The sequence below is a fragment of the Cuculus canorus genome, chromosome 1 (genome assembly GCF_017976375.1).
Source record: "Cuculus canorus isolate bCucCan1 chromosome 1, bCucCan1.pri, whole genome shotgun sequence".
NCBI classification, from domain to species: domain Eukaryota; kingdom Metazoa; phylum Chordata; class Aves; order Cuculiformes; family Cuculidae; genus Cuculus; species Cuculus canorus.
In genome coordinates, this window is record NC_071401.1 from 149,881,630 (window position 1) to 149,901,203 (window position 19,574).

At 43.3% G+C, this 19,574-nt stretch overlaps 2 protein-coding genes across 3 annotated transcripts in view; one reads left to right on the forward strand and one right to left on the reverse strand.

The window, feature by feature from the left end:
* The first annotated feature begins 288 nt into the window (after window positions 1-288).
* NDUFB2 (NADH:ubiquinone oxidoreductase subunit B2) lies at window positions 289-3,165 on the forward strand. The gene is made up of 4 exons (XM_054080001.1): window positions 289-608; window positions 1,215-1,359; window positions 1,430-1,519; window positions 3,086-3,165. The coding sequence occupies exons 1-3, from the start codon at window positions 319-321 to the stop codon at window positions 1,502-1,504; spliced, it is 510 nt and encodes a 169-aa protein (XP_053935976.1). The 5' UTR covers window positions 289-318; the 3' UTR covers window positions 1,505-1,519; window positions 3,086-3,165.
* A 5,454-nt stretch (window positions 3,166-8,619) lies between these two features.
* Window positions 8,620-19,574, reverse strand: part of BRAF (B-Raf proto-oncogene, serine/threonine kinase) — an 87,125-nt gene continuing 76,170 nt past the window's right edge. For both annotated transcript variants that reach the window (XM_054064979.1, XM_054064986.1), the window contains exons 18-19: window positions 18,311-18,464; window positions 8,620-11,856 (exon numbers count right to left, since the gene is read on the reverse strand). In XM_054064979.1, the coding sequence (XP_053920954.1) occupies window positions 11,834-11,856; window positions 18,311-18,464 (177 nt within the window). In that variant the 3' untranslated portion in view covers window positions 8,620-11,833. The remainder of the gene's footprint in view (window positions 11,857-18,310; window positions 18,465-19,574) is intronic.

The window sequence follows — 19,574 nt, forward strand, 5'->3', positions numbered from 1 at the left end:
TAGAAGAAGAGGAGGAGGAAGAAGAGAAGGAAGAAGAGAAGGAAGAAGAGAAGGAAGAAGAGAAGGAAGAAGAGAAGGAAGAAGGAAGAAGAGGAGGAAGAAGAGGAGGAAGTAGAGGAGGATGAAGAGAAGAAAAAGCACAGGATGAGGAAGAAGAGGAGCAATAAGAAAAGGCAGAAGAAGAGAAATAAGAAGAGAAGGGGGAAAAAGCAAAGGATGAGGAAGAGGACGAGGAGGAAGAAAAAAAGGAAGAAGAGGAATAAAAGCCGATGTGGAAGAAGAGGAGAAGAAGACGAGGAGGAAGAGGAATAAAAGTGGATGAGGAAGAAGACGAGGCAGAGGAAGCGGCTCAGGAGCTGGTGGCCGCGCAGAAACCCCCCGGGCTGTGCGCGTCACAGCCCTTTCACCCCGTGTGTCTGGGCCCGGGCGGCGCCGCCTCAGGGTGACCTTGGGGGGCGGGGCCGCCTCAGGGTGACCTTGGGGGGCGGGGCCGGCGCAGTGTCGTCATCAAACCCCGACAGCAGCGCAGCCGCCGCCATGCTGGGGCCGCTGGGGAGGGCCGCGCCGCGGCTGCTGCTGCGGGGGGCGGCGGGAGTGGGGCTGCGGCGGTGAGAGGGGAGAAGGGGGGAGTGGAGGACGGGGGGAGAGGGGCAGCAGGAGGAGGAGAGAGAGGGGACAGGGAACGGGGGGAGAGGGACAGGGCAGAGAAGGGCAGGAGGGAGAGGAGCGGGGGGAGAGGGGAAGGAGGGAGAGGGACAGGGGAAGGGAGAGAGGGCGAGGGGGAGAGGGGGGTAGGGGAGGGATGGGGGAGAGAGGAGAGGGACGGGAGCGGAGGGCAGGGGGAGAGAGGGAAGGGGCAAGAGGAGGAGGGAGGGGGGAGAGGGGAAGGGGAGAAGGACAAGAGAGGGGCAAGAGGAAGAGGTGAAGGGGAGAGGGGCAGGGTGGAGGGGAGTAGGGGAGAAGGACTGTGGGAGAGGGGTGAGAGGAGCAGAGGTAGAGTAGGAAGGGAGAGGCAGGAGGGAGAGAGGAAGGGGGGTAAGGAGAGGTGGGCAGCGCGAGAGGAGGGAGAGGGGCAGGGGTAGAAGGAGCAGAGGGGAGAAGAGCAGGGGCAGGAGAAGAGGGGAGAGGGGCAGGAGGGATAAGGGCAGGGGGAGAGAGGCAGTAGAGAGCGGTGCAGGTGCAGGGGCCATGCTGAGCATCCCGGGTCCCTGCAGCGCGGGTGGTGGGGTGCACATCCACCCGCGGTACCGGCAGTTCCCGGAGCTGACGCGCGCCCAGGTGATCCGCAGTGAGCTCCTCAGCGGCTTCATGTGGTTCTGGATCCTCTGGCACTTCTGGCACAACTCGGACATGGTGTTGGTGAGGCTGGCGTGGCGGGGGAGAAGCATGGCAGGGGCCAGACTCGGGCTCTGACCTTATCTCTCACCAGGGCCATTTCCCATATCCCGATCCTTCGGCCTGGACAGATGAGGAGCTCGGGATCCCCCCAGACGATGCCGAATAGGCAGCTCTGGCACCGGTACGTGGTTCTCCCACCTCCCCCCATCATGAGGGCTGCAGCTGAGCTGTGCTGTGCTCTGGAAGGTGAATGTCGGACTGGATGATCTTAGAGGCCTTTCCCAGCCTTAATGGTTCTGTGACTGTGCAGCAGTGCCCGGCACACAGCGCACACAGGGCCTGGGCTGTGCTTTAGCTTTGGTTCAGAGCCCCGGGCTGTGATGCAGTGTCAGGGAATCTGCCTGGTTCCGCTTGCTGGCCCCCCTGTCATTATGGGTGGAAGTGTCCTGCTGTCAGCTGTTATGCACTTCCAGAGGCAAAGGTGCCAAATCTCAGCTGTACAGAAGGCAGATAATTCACACTGTTTCTTTTTATTGCCTTCCCACACTCTTTTCTTGGGTTGCTGAATGCTCGAGTCCAGATAGTCCAGTTTTGGCAAATAAGCCTGGAGTGCAGGGCCAGGTTGGATGGGGCTTGGAGCAACCTGCTCCAGCAGAAGGTGTTCCTGCCCATGGCAGAGGGGTTGGAACTGGATGACCTTTAGACTTACAGAATGGTTTGGGTTGGAAGGGCCCTTAAAGCCCATCGAGTTCCACCCCCCCTGCCATGGGCAGGGATACCTCCCACCAGACCAGGCTGCCCAAAGCCCCATCCAACCTGGCCTTGAACACCTCCAGGGATGGGGCAGCCACAGCTTCCCTGGGCAACCTGTGCCAGTGCCTCACCACCCTCACCATGAAGAAATTCTTCCTAATGTTTCATCTAAATCTTTCCCTTTCCAATTTAAAGTCTCCGTTGTCCTATCACTACACGCCCTTGTAAAAAAGTCCCTCCCCAGCTTTCTTGTTTCTTGTAGCCCCTTCAGGTACTGGAAGGTCGCTATAAGGTCTCTCTGCAGTCTTCTCTTCTCCAGGCTGAACAACCCCAGCTCTTTCAGCCCATCCTCATAGCAGAGGTGCTCCAGCCCTCTGATCATCTTCATAGCCTCCTCTGGACCCGTTCCACAATCCTCATTATTTTGGGGAGTCCAGAACTGGACAGTACTCCAAGTGGGGTCTCACAAGAATGGAATAGAGGGGCAAAATCACCTCCCTCAGCCTCCTGTCACACTTCTATTGCTGCAGCCCAGGACATGGTTGGCCTACTGGGCTGCGAGTGCATTGCTGGCTTATGTTGAGCTTCTCATCAATCAGCACCCCCAAGTCCTTCTCCTCAGGGCTACTTTAAGGTCCCTTCTGCCGCTAACCCAACATAAGAGCTCATTTTTGATGACTTGTAGCTTAACTGCTACCAGTTCAAAGTTATTCTTCCCAGGCTGTTCTGTAGACCCAGCATTACCTAACCTTGAGACCACGCTCCCTGTCACTACAGACAGACCAAAATTTGGGGGGGATTTTTGTTTGTTTCCGATTCTTTAAATACCCTGTGTCCCATTCTGTGATTCTGTGATTATGGCTTTGTAAAACTAACAGCTTCAGCTGCTGCTGAAGGCAGTGTGGGCACTACCGAGTAGGTCTTCCTCTGCTCTTAGTGGTGGCAAAAGGATGGGGGGGAAAAGCTGCTCAGGATTTTCTCCTGTTCCTTGCAGGTCCCTGGAATTAAAGAGGCCCCTGGAACCAAAGCTTTGGCTCCTCAGTCCTTATTTCAATAAAAGTTAACTACAACCAACCTTTGTACGTTGTTTGTGAGTGCTGTGGGGTCTCTGGTGAATGAACATTAGAGTTTGGTTTACTGGCATCCACGTGAGCTTCTGTAACGTCTGCTCCATCTAGAACATGCTGCCCCCAAGAAATAAGGCAAAAGATCCATGTTCAGGGAGCGATTGAAAACTTCCCTGACTGCATAGTAGGTAAGAATCTTATCATTAAAGCTCTGCCAAATAACCATTGAAAGGGTGAGGGTGACTAAAACTTGTTCATGTTAGAACTGCAGAGACTTAGATGTTTTACTGAAATCCTGTCGCCAAGTAACAGTTGGAATAAGTTCCCATAGAAGCCAGGGAACTTACTCTGAGGAGAACGCAGACCAGCTGGTGCCGGGTGAGGAGAAACCATCCTTGGGTATCAACAACATCCAGAATAATCCTTGGGAAGTAAAACCCTCTGGAGAGTTAAAAGCCTTGGGGATAAGCACATTAATCAGAGGAGGCAGCGCTCCAGCAGAAGGAAGGTGAAAGGCGGTGGGTTATCTCCAGGCATCCCGTGGTGGTTGGTTTTCGTTTAGTTTTTTTCCCCTCTTTGCTTTTTTTTTTTTTTCCCTTCCAGAGCTACATTCTGAGGCAACAACCAAGTAAATTCTTCAGTCCCCTCAGCTGCAGCTCTGGATCTTCATAATTAACGTTATAAACATCTCCTTCAGACTTGTCCATGCAGTCAATCTTTATTATAGCAGTATTCTCATATTCACATCAAGTACATAGAACTTTTTGCCTTTTATATAATACAGAGTTCTTTAAATAACTTTACACAGAAATAGGTTTTCTTCAATCTGAATTCAGCTATCAAATTTTAATAGGTTTTAAGTCTCCATGCTCTCTAACCAAACTGGACAATATTTCCCATTGTACAAATTTACATGAGGAAACAAAGTACAAATGAAGGGACAACAAAAGTAAAGGGAGAAGGAACAAACGAGAAAAAATAAGCTGTATTGGCAATTACAGGGGAAACTTGAGAAGGAAAGAAAGGGAGTTGCCATGACCTATGTAACAGGAAACCGAAAAGAAACATTTTGTTATGAATTAAAAAATAAATACAAGTTTCAAAACAATTACTCCATCGTAGATTTTTTAAAAGCAGCTATGGAAATCTACTAACACAATTGTTTTGTTTTTTTTAAGTAACCAGACCGGACCTTCTCCTTTCTTTAAGCCCCTCGCAAACCTCTGGTGGTCAAAAAGAACAAAAATAACAGCTGAAAGGAATGTTGTGTTAGCACAGAGTTTAAATCGGTGGGACATACATTTCATTGCACTAAGGAACAAACAAACAAACAAAAAAGAAATCAAATCCGTATACAAATTTCCCTTTCCTCTCCTTACTAGATACTTTGCCTCTCATAAACGAGCCTCTGTAGTATGAGGTAATGCCATTGTCTTGACTATATATAAAAATAATCAAGTTTAAAGGATATAGATCTGCGTATCTATAAACTTTAAACAAGCCAGTCCTCTCTCGCTTCCCCGGAGGGTCGAGCTACTGAGTGCTACGCCTTCCACCACCTTTTCAAGAAGCGTATGCATTGCGCCTCTCGCGGAAATGCCCCCAAAGAGACGGGCGCCCCTTTCCTAATCTAGGAAAAGCAGCATGCGCTCAAGTAAGAAAGAGAGACGGTGCAAGTAACGCACAGCAGATTACAAACAATTATACCTGCTCCTTCAAAACAAGGCAGAGTCACAGAAGGCAACAGTGGCCAGCCTGCGTGGGTCTGCTGACAAACGGGAAAAGGGTTCCAATCTGGCAGCTGATGACCAGTTACTTTTGCAATTGCTTAAGAAGACCGTCACCTGCCCGGCCCTGGGAGAGCATCCCCACACCCAAAATGAGGCGGGGAAGGAAGTTATAACCAGAGGATGAAGGGATAGAAGTGGGCTGGCTTGTGCATCCCAAACCGCAGACTCGACTCTAGTGGCACAGGTCAGCACTGGATCCCAAAGGTGGCAAGAAGTAGGGGGCAGGATTTTCCCCGATCCCAACAAATGAGATCAGAAGAAAAGCAATGTTAATCGGGGCTGCCAACACAGGCAAGTTGGCCACTGTCAGGTTTCTGTCAGTCGAGGAGAAGCGTGGAGAGGGGCGAGGAAGGGGAGGCAGGTAGGACACAAGGCTCATGAAGGAATGATGTGCATTTTTTTTGTGTATTTTTTTTTCTTTTTTTTTCCCCTAAAGGTTCACAGCTTTGAATAAAAAAAGCACACTTATTGCACTTACATTTTATTTTAGACAGAGTTAATTTAAATTATGCCCCTGGAACCCCCCACCATCACAAAATAATCCAACACCCAAGTTTGGTCCATTTTGCCCCCTAGACCCAACACCCGTGCCCAGAGGGTGGGCTTCATTTCTTGTCCTAATGTTCCACTGAACTCCCCCTCACACAGACAGATTTTCTTTTCAACTAGGGTGAAGACACAAATGCAACACAAAGTGACGTATCAAAACAAAACCCAAATGTTTTCCAAACCCGAACAAAAAAGAAAACAGAGTTATTTTGCGTGTTTTACTCGCTCAAAAGTAAGTGTCACACAAGGCTTATTCTAAAGTACGGCTGCTGCAAATACAACAAACTGGACAAAATGACCGGACAGGCCACTCACGGCTCTGAAGGAGGCTGGATGGGCTGAATGCACTGCTGCTGTGATGCTGTGACGCAAATGCCTACATAGTTTAGAAGTTTCTGAACACTTCCATCAGCTCCCTTCTCTTAGGATAACAGTTTCTTTGTGATTTTGTTTAAAAACAGACAGAACACCACCTTCTCGTCTGTACTTCTAGTGCAGAGTTTGGCATAGGGTAGGATTCCAGATAGTTTCCTGGAAAATTACTAAAACGGTTTCACAGTTTGCTTTCTAAAAGGAATAAAACCAAATTAAAATTGGTCTGGTATTTTGTGAGAACTGCATTTAGGCACAACTTCAATAATTTTCCCGTTATGCCCAAAGTCTTGCCACAAAGAAGAAAAGGAAAAGGTCTGAAAAAAGCACTGATACCAAACCCCATTCTTTTGCCCTTTATGGACAAGCAGGTTAAATGTGACACTGGTATACAGGTACTGCCAGAAGTCGATGGAACTGGTTTTAAACCTGAAAAAAATCAAATTCAAACATACTGGTTGTCCCTCAGCTGACCAGACATCTACCACCTCCCACCGTTCATGTGCAATAACAGTATGCCATCGCTGAGGAGTAGCCTGCATTGTTGATAAACTGCAAGAGCCCCAGAGAACAACTAAGGAAACCTGCAGATATTTCACAAACCAAAATTAATTACACTTTCTGGGCCAGGGAATTAATTGTATGGCCTGATATATATGGACTTTGATTACAGGAGTACTAACCATCAATTTTTTCCTCATCTGGAACTCATTTTTCCTCTATTGTCTCATTCCAAAATGCTATGACAGTGTAACTTCAGGCCTTTTTGGAGCTTTCTATAATCTGTCTTTAGAAAGATCTTTGTGTCCCTGGAGGGCTTATTGATTTTTAAATTAAATGAACTCATTTAATTTTCGATACAGCAGATTTAAAGCAGCAGGTTTATTGTAACCGAATTAGGCATCCTTCAATTCCTAGCTTTGAAATGATCCTAGTTATTCGGGGGATGCTCTCTGCCCTCCTCGCTCCTTTACAGAAGTTTACCAAATCCAAACTACCTATCTATAGTAACAGCTATATACAAAACTACTGCATCAGAAGTAAACCAAAGCCACTGCTCCAGTTACAAAGCACCTGGTTTACATTCTGTTGTACTTTTTAAGGTTGTGAAGGCACATGATGATTTGGCAAACTGCAAAGACTGTTTGGGGAGATCCCTATGTAAACCATTTAACAGAGGGTCTCGGTAGCTCTCTTTTCTATGGAAAAGATGTATACCAGTTTCCACCTGAATTCAGTCCTGCTGCAATCTATACTCCGCAGTTTTGAAACAGTTTCGTCTTTCCACAGTTTGGTATTTAAGTTACTGCTGCCCTGGTGCTGACTCTGTAGCTTTTGTGTGAGCATCCTTGAACTTAAATGCAAAGAAGTTTTAACAACTTATCTCTGCTCTGCTCTCTTTCGATGATTCCATTTACTAGGCAAGAAGTAAGGAAGCAATGAAGAATGGTATTTAAATTGCATGCCAAAGCAAATGTGAAGTGCAAACACCTATTAACGAGGCTGCAGCACACAGAAAATTCATTTCATAAAGTTCTGTGTAAAACACGTAACAGAAAACCAGAATGCCCAGCACTTTCAAGGCGATATCCTAACAGTCCACTCATGCAAGTGCTTTTTAACTGAAACCGACTGTACCTGGGAGCTTTGCCTGTTGCATTGTGCTACTGGGAATGCTTTTTTTCAACAGAGAGAAGACACACTGTCTACAGTACTATGAATAGTTTGTGCTACACATGCTGCACTCACAGTCAAGAAGGGAATGAAATCTATAGGCTGCGCAAGTGTGAAATGTCTACATGCTTCTTTCCTAAATTTAGCCCCTCCAGCTATCAAAACTTCAAGTTGTAGTTGTTAGGGAGGTTTTGGGGGGATCTGGCTTCCCCAAATGTTCTGTAAAACAGTGGATGCATTTACATCACCAGGCAAACACAGAAGCAAACCTACTTACGCTTGATCCTCAGTGTACTTTTTTCCCCAAAATTTGAGCTTTTGTGGAAGGATGTCGTATTTATCAACAGTCAGCATTTCATTATTTTATGTCACGAAGGCCAAATTCTGCATCCAATGAGCACACACTCATCTAAGTAATGCTGAGAGGCCACGATGAGATGGCAGTACTTGGCCACAAACATTCTTCAGCTGCTAGAGCATTCAAGTGCAAGATAAGATGATTTTGGGTAAGCAAAAAAAGCAGATGTGGATTCATTTAATGACCTGCATGAGTTTAGCAGAAAAGAAATGACTGGGCTAATTGTATCTGGCATCATGGAGGACTTAATTCATGCAGAAATTACTTGCAAAAATAACCTTAGGCCTCTTGGTTTAAACTCCACTACAATGTTCCAGTTCCAGCAAATATGCCGCAGGAAACAATCACATACTGACACGGAAGATGCAACAGATAACAGGCCTCTTGTATGTGCATGGAAAAGGAAAGGCAGAGGGGTAGGTATATGCGTGATTAATGAAGATGTGAATAGCTAGGATCGGATACTGGTAATTTTGCCAGTAATTATTAGATGTAAGGTACTGTAGAGCTAAAAGCAGTGTGACTGTCTAGATGTTTGTCCCAACACGTGCATACAAAATACGTACTAATGTTTCTATGGCATGTGCTTGTGGCTCGGACACCACAGAGAAGCTTAAGAAATGTGGTGTAACAGACATGAATGTTGTCGGTCATTTCAGTTTACTTCCTTCATCCCACCACTCTATGGGGGAATTGGGAATTTTCTATGGGGAATTGGACTCCATTATCTGCCCATTCACTATGCATCTACGGGGCACCTTTAAGACTGGTTCTGATGGCATGCAAGACATCCAGAAAAACTCCTGAAGGAAAAAGACGGAGAAAAAATAATAATCCAAATTATTTACAAACCAAATTTCTTCCCAAGCTTTGTATGAGTATTACGTGGGACCTCTTACGGACAAACACACAACACTAACAGCTATCTGGAGGGAAACAAACAAACGTGAAAACCAGTAGAAATGCATCCTGAAAGGACTTTTCTAAACAGCAGCCAAACAACTTGCACATTCCTCAGGGAAAAAAAAAACAAAACAGAAAACCAAAACTACAAACAAACCCCAAAAACAAAAAAACCCCAAAGATCACGTTTTACTTATAAAGTGCTTTGCATGGACAAGGATAGCAGTTTTCCTTGTGCTTTTCCTACAGGCTCAAGAAGCATACTGTAGACTAATGGGTAACGAATCTTCACAAAAATTAGTTCATTGTAAGCAAAGACAGACTGAAAATCCTAACAGCTGCATTTTAGCAGACAATCTTCTGCCAGCATGACCTTGTGGAAGGAAAGTAGGGCTTTTAACAAGCTCTGTGAAATAAATGACTGTTGAACCACCTGTACGTACTTGCTCCAATAAGTTTCTTTCGAGATTAATATTAATTTCCAGTATGCCCGACATATACAAATTCAGTCACAGCCTGGGGCTGGAGCAATGCACAGGGTGGAAGGCGAGTGAGCACCGACCACTTCACCCTCTAGGATTCTGTATCTCTAAATGCTCTCACTTGCCTGCTGAACCTAGTGGCTCCAGGCTCCTTCCATCTCTTTGGTGTTTGGCCTCAGACAATCACCAGGGAGCCCTCCAATCTCACCAGTCTGCACACCACTGCTCGCTCATCAGCTTCTCCACACTGGAAAGTGGCTATTGCTACGGCTTAAATTCCTGCCAATCTCAATAAGGAAAAAACCCTTACAGCATCTGAAGGCCCACAGCTGACAAGAAAAAAATTGTGCTTTCTTTTTTGTTTTTTTTTGTTTTGTTTTGTTTTTAAAATGCATCCTGTACACAGAATCAATTCTATTCATGTACCAACATGAATCACTTCATTCTTGTAGTGACTATTAAGTCATTCACTATTGCTGTCTTGCTAATGTTTGTGGAATTAATATGAATACACAGTATTTCAGTTATAATTCCCACTTCAGATTAGTCCGGTCCCTATAACCCCAGTAAACATTTACTGACAAACCTAACAGACTACCAGCAACACTGCAGAACTCCAGGGTTTTAAAAGCACGTTCCACTACTGATGTGCGTTTCTCTCTTCCCCTGGGAGCAACCTTCTGCAGAAACAGTCCGACTCTCCTAGGGAGGGCAAGACAGTGTCCTCACCCCATACACCCACATTTAGCACGGACACCACATTCACACACATTTAATTCCTTCATGTATTTGTCACGATTTTGTTTAACAGCCCCCCCTGCCACCTCCCACTCCCCAGCAAGCATCTCCCTGCCAGAGGGGGGTCAGTTCTCCTGCCTCACCTGGAGCAGTACAGGGCAGACAGGAATCAAATTCTGAAAGCTTCCGTCTGAGCTTGAATTTCTTTCTAATGTGGTCTGACTCGCCTCTGTACAAATAATTTACACGTAATACCACATACCAGAGAACTCTGCAAACAGATCACATCACAAGATATTCTACTAGAGGTAAATGATGTGCAGAACTTTATGATGAATTCTTTTTTTTCCCTGATTGGGTAACTTGTGAAAAAGCTACCGACCATTTGAAAACCAGGATTGGAGGACAGGAAAACAAAGCACTCTAATGGAGATACCGCCACCTTCATCCTAGTTTGCAAAGTGTACAAAAGGGAAAGACAAACGGAAGGGAAGAGATGACAGGGAAGAAAGCAATGGGAGGAGAAGTAGTCAGCGTGGATCCAGCAAGTACCGTTTTGTTTTCATCTGACAGCTTGCCACTAGGACAAGATGCTCCACATTTACACACACACTTATCAGAGGACATTTAGTTAACAGGATAAAAATCCTCTAAAAAAAGTTCTTGAAAGTACCAAAACATAATTTTCGGAATGTCTAATTCTAGGGGGTTTTTGTATTTGTATTCAGTTCAACCTGAGAACTTTTTTCCTCATTTATGAAAACATTACATATTGGTAAGGTACCTGGCATTAACCTGCACCCTCGTTTAAAATAAAACTTTTAAAGTAGGTACATACACCATTCACAGTCTGTATCAGGAATTCTACAGACTTCAGATGCTGTGGTAGCATCTTTGATAAATACATTGTATCATATGATACAAAAGAAAAAAAATAAAAGAGAGGACAATCTCGCTACATTTTTTTTTCTTTAAAACTTCAGTTTGTTGCTGGACCAACAAAAGAAGGATGTACCTAATCCTTCTCAAAGATGTTGTATATGCACACACCAAGAAAATACTGGAAAAGGAAAAGGTTAAGGTTGGTGGTTGTTGCTTGTTTTTTTTAAGTAGTGATAAAGTAAATCTGAAAAAAGGTGCAGCAGCATCCCCTTTTCCTTCAGATTAATCTCTTTGCCTTCAGCGTAACACACCTTCTCCAGCTCCCATCAGCCCACACTTTCAGTTTTACTGGAATAAAACCCAATAACATAAACAGATTGTGGTGTTTGACACTGTAATACAGTGAAAAGGGGATACTGCATTGTCCATAAATCAGTTGAGTACACCAGGGAAAAAAAAAAAGGTCAGAACGGAGGATGATTCTTTGAAATTAGCACTCATCAGATATTCAGCCTCTGATGGTACGTTGTTAGAGGGACAAAGCTGACTGGCAGACCATCCAAAGCAAGTCTCCTAAGTTGCAGCAGCAGTTCCATCCCCTCATACCCGAGCACCACAGTCAAACCACGAGCGCCCTCTCCTCTCTCCTGGGAATGATGCCAACGGCACAGGCAGCCACTGCGGGTCTCCGAATGCACGTGGTGGTTTGTGTTGAAGGAGAAACTGGCAGCAGAGGATTCTGGTTCCCAAAAAGGTACTTTTTCCCATTGTGTTGGACTGGCAGTTCCATTCTGCTCCACTTTTAAGCTTATGGATATCTTTTCTAAATTACTTTAGATTTTGCGGAGCAGAATAGAGTTTTGATGTTAAGAAACTGTAGGAACACAAGACTTAAATAACAGAGTGGGTGCTGCCATGGTGCTGTGGCTACTTGAACGCTGCAAATTCTCCTGTAGAGGGAGGACAAGAGCTTGGTTTAAAAAGGTGATTTCAGTTAATAGGCAGTCAGAGATTTGCTCCAGAGTAGTTGAATATTAGACTGAATATAAAAGATGTTAAAAAATGCGAACTGCTAAAATCCAAAGCACAAAAGAATACATAGTGAAGGAACATCAAATACAGACCCACCACATTTTACCGAAAAGGAATTTCTTGCAAGCAAGCTGTACCCACTCTTCCCAGGACAGAGCTTTAAAAGGTCAAGCAAAGCCTAATTCATCATGCACTTGAAAATAAAATGTTCATAATGTTCAATAAAATCAAATTTCACTTTAAACACCCTACTGCACATATATCCTCCTGAAAAGCAATTGCAATAAATGCATCAGACTGCGAACTAATTTCTATTCTGCTGTAAAAGTGGTTTAATAACAAAGACGTATTTGACATACTTGTTAACCTTTAAAGACTATATACAGTAAAGTGCCTGAATATTAGACCAGTAGTAAAGAAGGCTAGAATCCAATTTACAGACCAATATAGCAGCTGGCTGTGGGAAAGATAAGAATGGCAAGACTGTCTACTCACTCCCTGTCTACTCACTCCAAGACCAGAAATTAGGCCTCGCTAATAGGGAGCACAAGAAATAAAGCAACCCCCTGCTTTCTTCAGAATTACTGAATAAACAATAATTCTAGGCAGTGTTTTCACATGCAGTGACCTCCTGAAATTCTGTTGACCTGCCATTATATAGACTGAGAGTCTGGTTTCAGAGATGATCAAACTATGGCACAAAGTAAAATCGCTGCCCAAAGTAGTTTGCCAGATGATGAATAGAATTTGAAACTAAGTTACTCATCTTCTTAATCTTATACATTAGCCAAAACATTTCCCTGCCACCCACAAGGAAACTGTATTCTATAGAGTTTTAGGGAGGGCTGTCCAACTATACTTAACAAAAAGGACTCGGGATCAAGAGAAAAAAACCCCATACATAGCTGCCCATTGTTGGGCTCTTAATGAATTTTGGGTTAGTTTCTTGAGAGCACTCCTCAGAGTTCTCCTAAAAAATGAAGGATTGATAAACACAGAAGAGACCTTTTGTTCTGTTCAACAGACGCATGAATACTGTTAACTCCAAACAATTGCTCCCTATCCTGGTGTCCTTCCACCCTTTCAAGAGCAAGTGTTTGGTTGTTTTTTGTTTTCCTTGAGATTCTCATGCTGAATATTGGAAACAAACCAGAAATATCCCTGCAAACAGAAACTTAGACCGATAGCATTAATTCCATGGAATCTCTTGCTCTATAAAGAAGGGAACCAACAAAATGATCAGCAGTCTGCATAGGGAGGGGGAAGAAAGGGCAACTGCAGGGCCTCAGAGCAACAGCTGACACAGCTCATCTAAGGGAATACGAAGAAAGCAGAGAGAGATGAGAAGGCTTTGGGCATGGTAGGAAATGAGAAGGGAGTGGACCCAGGGTCTAAAGTAAAGGTAGCTGGCAAAAAGGCCTATGACAGACTTCAAGCTCTATTCATCTTGATAGACTGTGGTTGTAGTTTTAAGTTATAACAACAAATGAGTAAAAGCTTCACAATGGGTCTAATTGAATGAGTAAACCAGACTACCGACAGATAAAACCCTCGCTCTAAAATACTCTGAATATTTGATATTTTTCCTTGCTTCTCTCTGGCACATTTCAGTGATCATCCAACTCTCTTCAAAATATCTTCTAGAAACATCTCAATTTTTGTACTATTTTTACCCCACTTCTTCTTTTCTTTTAAGAGAAGGAAAAAAGTCATCAAGTATTGCCTGTGAGGCTAATGTTTAAGAATGACATTCATGCTTAGCTACACTTTCAAAACACGCTCTACTTAATTTATTTTTCAGTCTGCTTTCCTAAACTGCTGATTAAAGATCAATTTATAAACAAGAGATTGCTCCCTCATTACTCATCTTGTCCTTCTGCCCATTTCTGGCAATAATTCAGGTCTTAATGGTCATACAGGGATTTCAGAAGATAAAAGATGGATGATTAATTGGGAAAGGGCAGTGGAAAACCAAGATCAGAAGTCAAGAAGCATTTCAGACAGGATGGAAGCTATAAAAATGATGATTTTCAGACTTTTCTTCCATTTAAATAAAACCTTAGCAAAGACTTTATTTGGACAAGCTAATGCTAAACCTCTCCTTTCAAAATTCAGGTGCTAACTCCATCTCCAATCAACAGGAGACCAAAACAGATAACAACAGACCAAAACAGGTCATCTAATAATGGAATTATGTCAATTGAACACAGATAAAATGCAGTTACCAGTAACAGCTTTCCCTAGATGAGGAATATAGCTAGTTATACCTATACACGTACAGGAATCCTCCATCCTGCAAAGTGTTGACAAGGCTTTCTGAGAAGCAGCTAACATGCTTTATGTCTCCCTTTCTATTCTGAATATGTAAATCATCTGTAGCTGGTTCTTTTACCTTCTGAAAGAAAACTCCATCTGTAGGAGAGGGAGAGAGAACACAGGCAAGAACACAGGCAACCCCTTCTTAAGGCCCAGATGCATACCGACAAATGAAGTAACCTGAACTGTGAATTCACTGTTTTCTAGCAAGACAGGAAGGCCTTGCCCAAGAGCAATGAACCGATGAAATGAAGACAGTTTTAGGAATTTGCCCTGATACGCCCCATCCTGCAGGAACAGGATCATCTTGATTCTGCCCTGCTAAATCTTTGGATACTATTTTGAAATGGCCAGTGCTGATCTAAACTGGGTCTACTGCAGTCTCGCTTTCCCTCCTGACCTAACCTGCAGAGCAGCGCCCATTGTGCCGCACCAGCGCTATCTGGTCCTGATTCAAGACAGCTCAAGGAGCTGAGCTAGCAAATGATAGCTCAGACTGGTGGGGCAGGAGTTTCCTAATCAGTTTTTGGAGAGCTGCTCTGTTGGTAGTGGGGGGAACTCCTGAGCAGAACGGACTCGTGGAATCAGAAAGCATCTGCCAGTGCAGGGGTTAGGAGCAGGGCCATGGTTGCTCCAAATGAGATCAGCTTACCATGAACCTATGAAAACATGTACTTAGCAATTTGGGATGTGAAAAAAACAACAGACATTTTATTCATTGTGAGCCAGACATCTGAAGTGTTTTTCACCAAGCAGAACTTCAGATACTTGCTTTCACTGGTACCAAAGAAATTCCTTTCCAAATGATGGACATCATTTGAAAATCTACACTTCTTGCAGAGCTCTTTCAAGTTAGTTGCTACAGTCTTTTAATGCTTGTCACATACAAAGCAAGTGGAAACTATTTTAAATGCAAACTTTCCAAAAAATCTACACTAAAAAGATAATCTAACTCTTCCAAGTTGTGTCCAGGCAATATATTATAAGGGTATGTTCACAGTGAACATGCTGCCCCTGATTTCTGGAAGGATTTAAGATGCAGTTGCCAATTTCTACTCTCACAAATTTATAAGTTATCAGGATTCAAGAGGTTACTAAGGTATATACACAACACCTTAACTGTACTCCTTTTCCTGGGGTAGATACCATGTTTCTCAGAAGAACTGTAAGGAGAACAATGGTTCCCTTCCAGGCCTGTGCCAGCCTTGTCTACTGAAGTAGAGAGTAACTGACTTATCAAAGGGAAACACCAAATTCTAACACCTTGCCTGGGTTACATTCACAAACTCAGAAGAAACTATGGTAAAGAGATAGTCTTCTGTTGGGTCTTGCATTGATCTTCTAGTATGGATACCATCCACTGGCTAAAAAAATACTGGGAACATACACTGCTGTGGATAGTAAGTATCTTCAGAAGGATACACAGCAGTGTTTATGAGGCACCAAGGCAGATACTATACTGAGATGCAGGGAAGTAAAGAGAAAAGGAAACTCACATAGTATAAAGTACCCCTCCAGAAAAGCCTGGGATCCTACAGGCATGTTTTCAGGAGCAACAAGTATCTGTTTCTAAACAACATAGCTGAGTTGCATCTTTGAGAACACTGACCCAAAAAATAGCTGTATTTAGACATTTCATCCTATATATGTTCCCAAGTCTCACTGAAGCAGGAATTACAAACTACAGAAGTTAAACCCATAAATGTCTTCGTATTAGAGCTAATGATCCACAAAATCCAGCCTCCTTTTAGGGTCCATAAAATGTTTACTGAGAAGCTAAGATCAGGTTATGGCCATGGATCCGAAACTGTGCTTGACATGTGTAAGAGCAGGTGATCCAGGAAGAATTCTAATGCACTTGCCATACAGCAGGAAACAAGGTCAAACGTGTCCAAGGATGGCAGCATTTTTTTCCCTCATAACTGCAGTTCTTAAAGCACAGAAGAATAATCTTAACAACAAGGAAGATAACACTCCTCCAAGGAATAACTTGTTTGAACTGATCTGGCAGACCTGAAAAGCAGTAAGTCCGGGCAGTGCAGTAAGGATGGTTCTGCACTCTCTAATGCTCTCTGTGGTTAAAGCCTTTTCTGCCTGGGATGGTACATTTATGGATTCTACAGGAGACCCAGCAGCACCTGCTTGCTCTTACTGAGATATGCATTGCAGCCTGTACCGAATATCATACTCTAAAGCCTAAGAAGCATTCCTCCTCCCTGTCTAGAATTAAAAAAATAATGAAGAAGATGGAGGGGAAAAAAACACTTAAATCCTTTTTTCATTTTAAGATAAGCCTGACAAAATGAGTGGAAGCTAGAGAAGATGGGGAATAGATTTTCTAAAACAATAACAACTCTCATCTTCCATAACTACTTCCATAGAGATAGATTTCAACAGCTGAATTTTCTTGACTAACAAAATGAGAAAAGTTAGTTCTCAAATTGTTCCAACAGCAGAAGCCCAGAAGACCATTAGAATCTGGCCAGAAAATAAAGACATTGCCTGCATCTCTTCAAGCTTTCTAACACTTGCCTCCTGTTTTAAAAGGCTCAGTTGCCAGACAGCAGCACAGAAAACCTTTTCTGAATTCCTGATCTATTTCAAAAACCTATTGCTAGCAACATACACATTTCTCTCTAACAATGTAAATCAGAAGCCATTAAGAACGCTCCTGGCCCTTGGAGTCCTAGCAAGAGCAGCAAGAGCTTGTTTCTGATGCAGAAGAATCTGTGAAAATTAATAGCGTAGCAGTTTAAAACAAACAAAACCACATAACTAATTTCAAAGCATGCAAGAATAGTCAATAAAACCACCATTTTCATATCTGACATCAAAGATTGCTATAACTTGAATTCCTACTCTTATTCACAGGTTCTAGAGGAATGCTCCAAAGAAAAATACAACTTTAAGGTGAGCTGACTCAGTAAGGTGTCTAGTTTTCTCAGTTAGACACCTAGTCTAACTGGATCTCTTCTAGTCAAACTAGCAGCTTTTATACAGAAGTGAAAAAACCCAATTTGTCACTGAACACAAAGCATGTTCAGTGCTATTCATAACAATATTAAAATAATTAAAACATTTCACCTTAACAGAGTTCATGGTGTAATACTGATTTCCATGAAAACAACTGCTTTTTCAAATCCTCTTTTCCTATTACAGGTGTTAGCAGCCTTCTTCTCTTAAAGTATTTGGTTACGCTTGACATTTAAAATTTGAAATCCATGCTAATTAAGGGATTCAGGCCCCATTACCAGTAGTGTTCTTGCACTTCAGCAAAAGCAGATTTGGAATTTCTTCTATGTTGTATTGTAAAGGAACATTTTGAGATGATCTAAACTGTAACAGGTCAGAGTATTTAGGCAAAAATAGAAAGTAAAAAAAACCCCACGCCACCACTCCTCTGCAGTTCTCTAGAACTGCATCTAGTAGAGATGTTCTCTAAACAGCACTATTTTAAACTTCAACTTTCAAAATAAGAGTCACACATCACTGAGGTCTTTCTGTGGATTCTGTGTTGTATCTGCTCATTTTTGCTGACCACAAGAAGTTCTGGCTGTGCTCAGCCTTGAAGCTAAGTTTATTTTTCCAATTGTTTCCCACATACGAGTAGCATTACTGAGGAATCTAAAGCCTATTGCTCAAATATATAATGACCTCAACTCAAGTAAAAAAAAAACACCATAGCTTGAGTAGATTAAAATAAATACACTCCTGAGTAACTAATTCCAATCAATTAACTAGGCAAAAATGACACCAAATCACCTTAGGATGATTTTTTTTCTTGCTTTCAAGTGACTTTTCCCATTACTCAAATGTGACCTTATAGTTGTTCTTGTGCCAGCTGTTCTCAGGTCATTCCTTACCAACAAAGACTTTGTGCTCGGGACATTCCATGCCCAGTGTAAGGAAGTGAGTCTTCATTCCTACAGTAAACCTTAAAAACAGAGCTGGTAGGAACCGAGAAAGCACACGCATGTTGCACGCACAGGAACACACCAGCCCACAGGCACACAGGCACATGCTTTCATATTGCTTTTCAGTGTACTGGAAACCCACCGTATCCCCCTGCTTGGATGGGTGTTTTTGGAGAAGCACAAGCATATAGACTAAAATCCTCTGTCTGGAAGCCAGCCCGGTTTAATGAGGGCTCAGATGCACTGCGGTGAATTTTTGGCAATGACCGGGCCAGAAGCTCAATGGAGGCAAGAATCTAAAACAAGCAGAAAAACAAGAGATAAACTCTGTTGTTCCAAAGTTGTAACAGTCCTTGAAGCAAAAGTCAGAACATCAATTAACTACAGAAAACTATTTATACACAAACTTAAACAGAAACATTTATAAATAGATTACTGCGTTGCATTCTGACGTTTTTATCCTCAAAAAGCTGAAAAGGACATTTTGGGAAGAAATTGTCTAATTTTCCCCTTTCAAAGGGCACACTGAATTCCCTCTGCAAGTATAATGAATACAGTTGCCTTGTATTTCCCTCGTTTATGCACTAGTACCTATACTTGCCACCACTGCAAACGGCCACAGCCTTGGCAGCGGTTTCCTTAGCACCATTTACCAAAGAGCCAGCTGGGGGAGCTCCTTATTCTTGGAAAACACTCTGGTTACATTCAAATCGAAAAAAAATAAGGTCCCCCTCCAAGCTTTCAGAATCCAAACCTTCATCAGCAGGCATGATAAATCAAGTTTTGTGACAAAACCATCAGTTTCCCTTCATAAAGCCTGAAGGAGAGCAAGGAGGGGGGTATTATATAAAGATGTCTGAGCACATACACAGCAAGTTCCAATTTGTGTGCCTAATTGCCATTATTAGTTTCACCATCTCCCAGCTCAAACTTTCTCCAACACAAATACTTTTCCAACTACACAAATGATTTTAATACTTGTTTTTTGAATGGAAACATTTTTAATTAAGCAGCATTAACAGAGGCAGGCCGAGAGATTTGGAGTTATTCAGCCTGCAGTGAGACCTCACAGCAGCCTTCTAGTACTTAGAGGGGGCCTACAGGAAAGCTGTGGATAGACCTTTTAGCAAGGCTTATTGTGGCAGGACAAGGAGTAATGGATTTAAACTAAGGGAGAGTAGATTTAGACCGGATATAAGGAAGAAATTCTTTACAATGAGGGTGGTGAAATACTGGAACAGGTCGTCCAGTCAGTAGGGGAGGCCCCATGCCTGGAAACATTCAGGGTCAGGTTGGATGGGGCTCTGAGCAACCTGATCTAGTTAGAGATGCTCCCTCTGCTCCTGCAGAGGGGTTGGACTAGATGACCTGTAAAGCTCCCTTCCAACGCAAAGCAATTATGATTC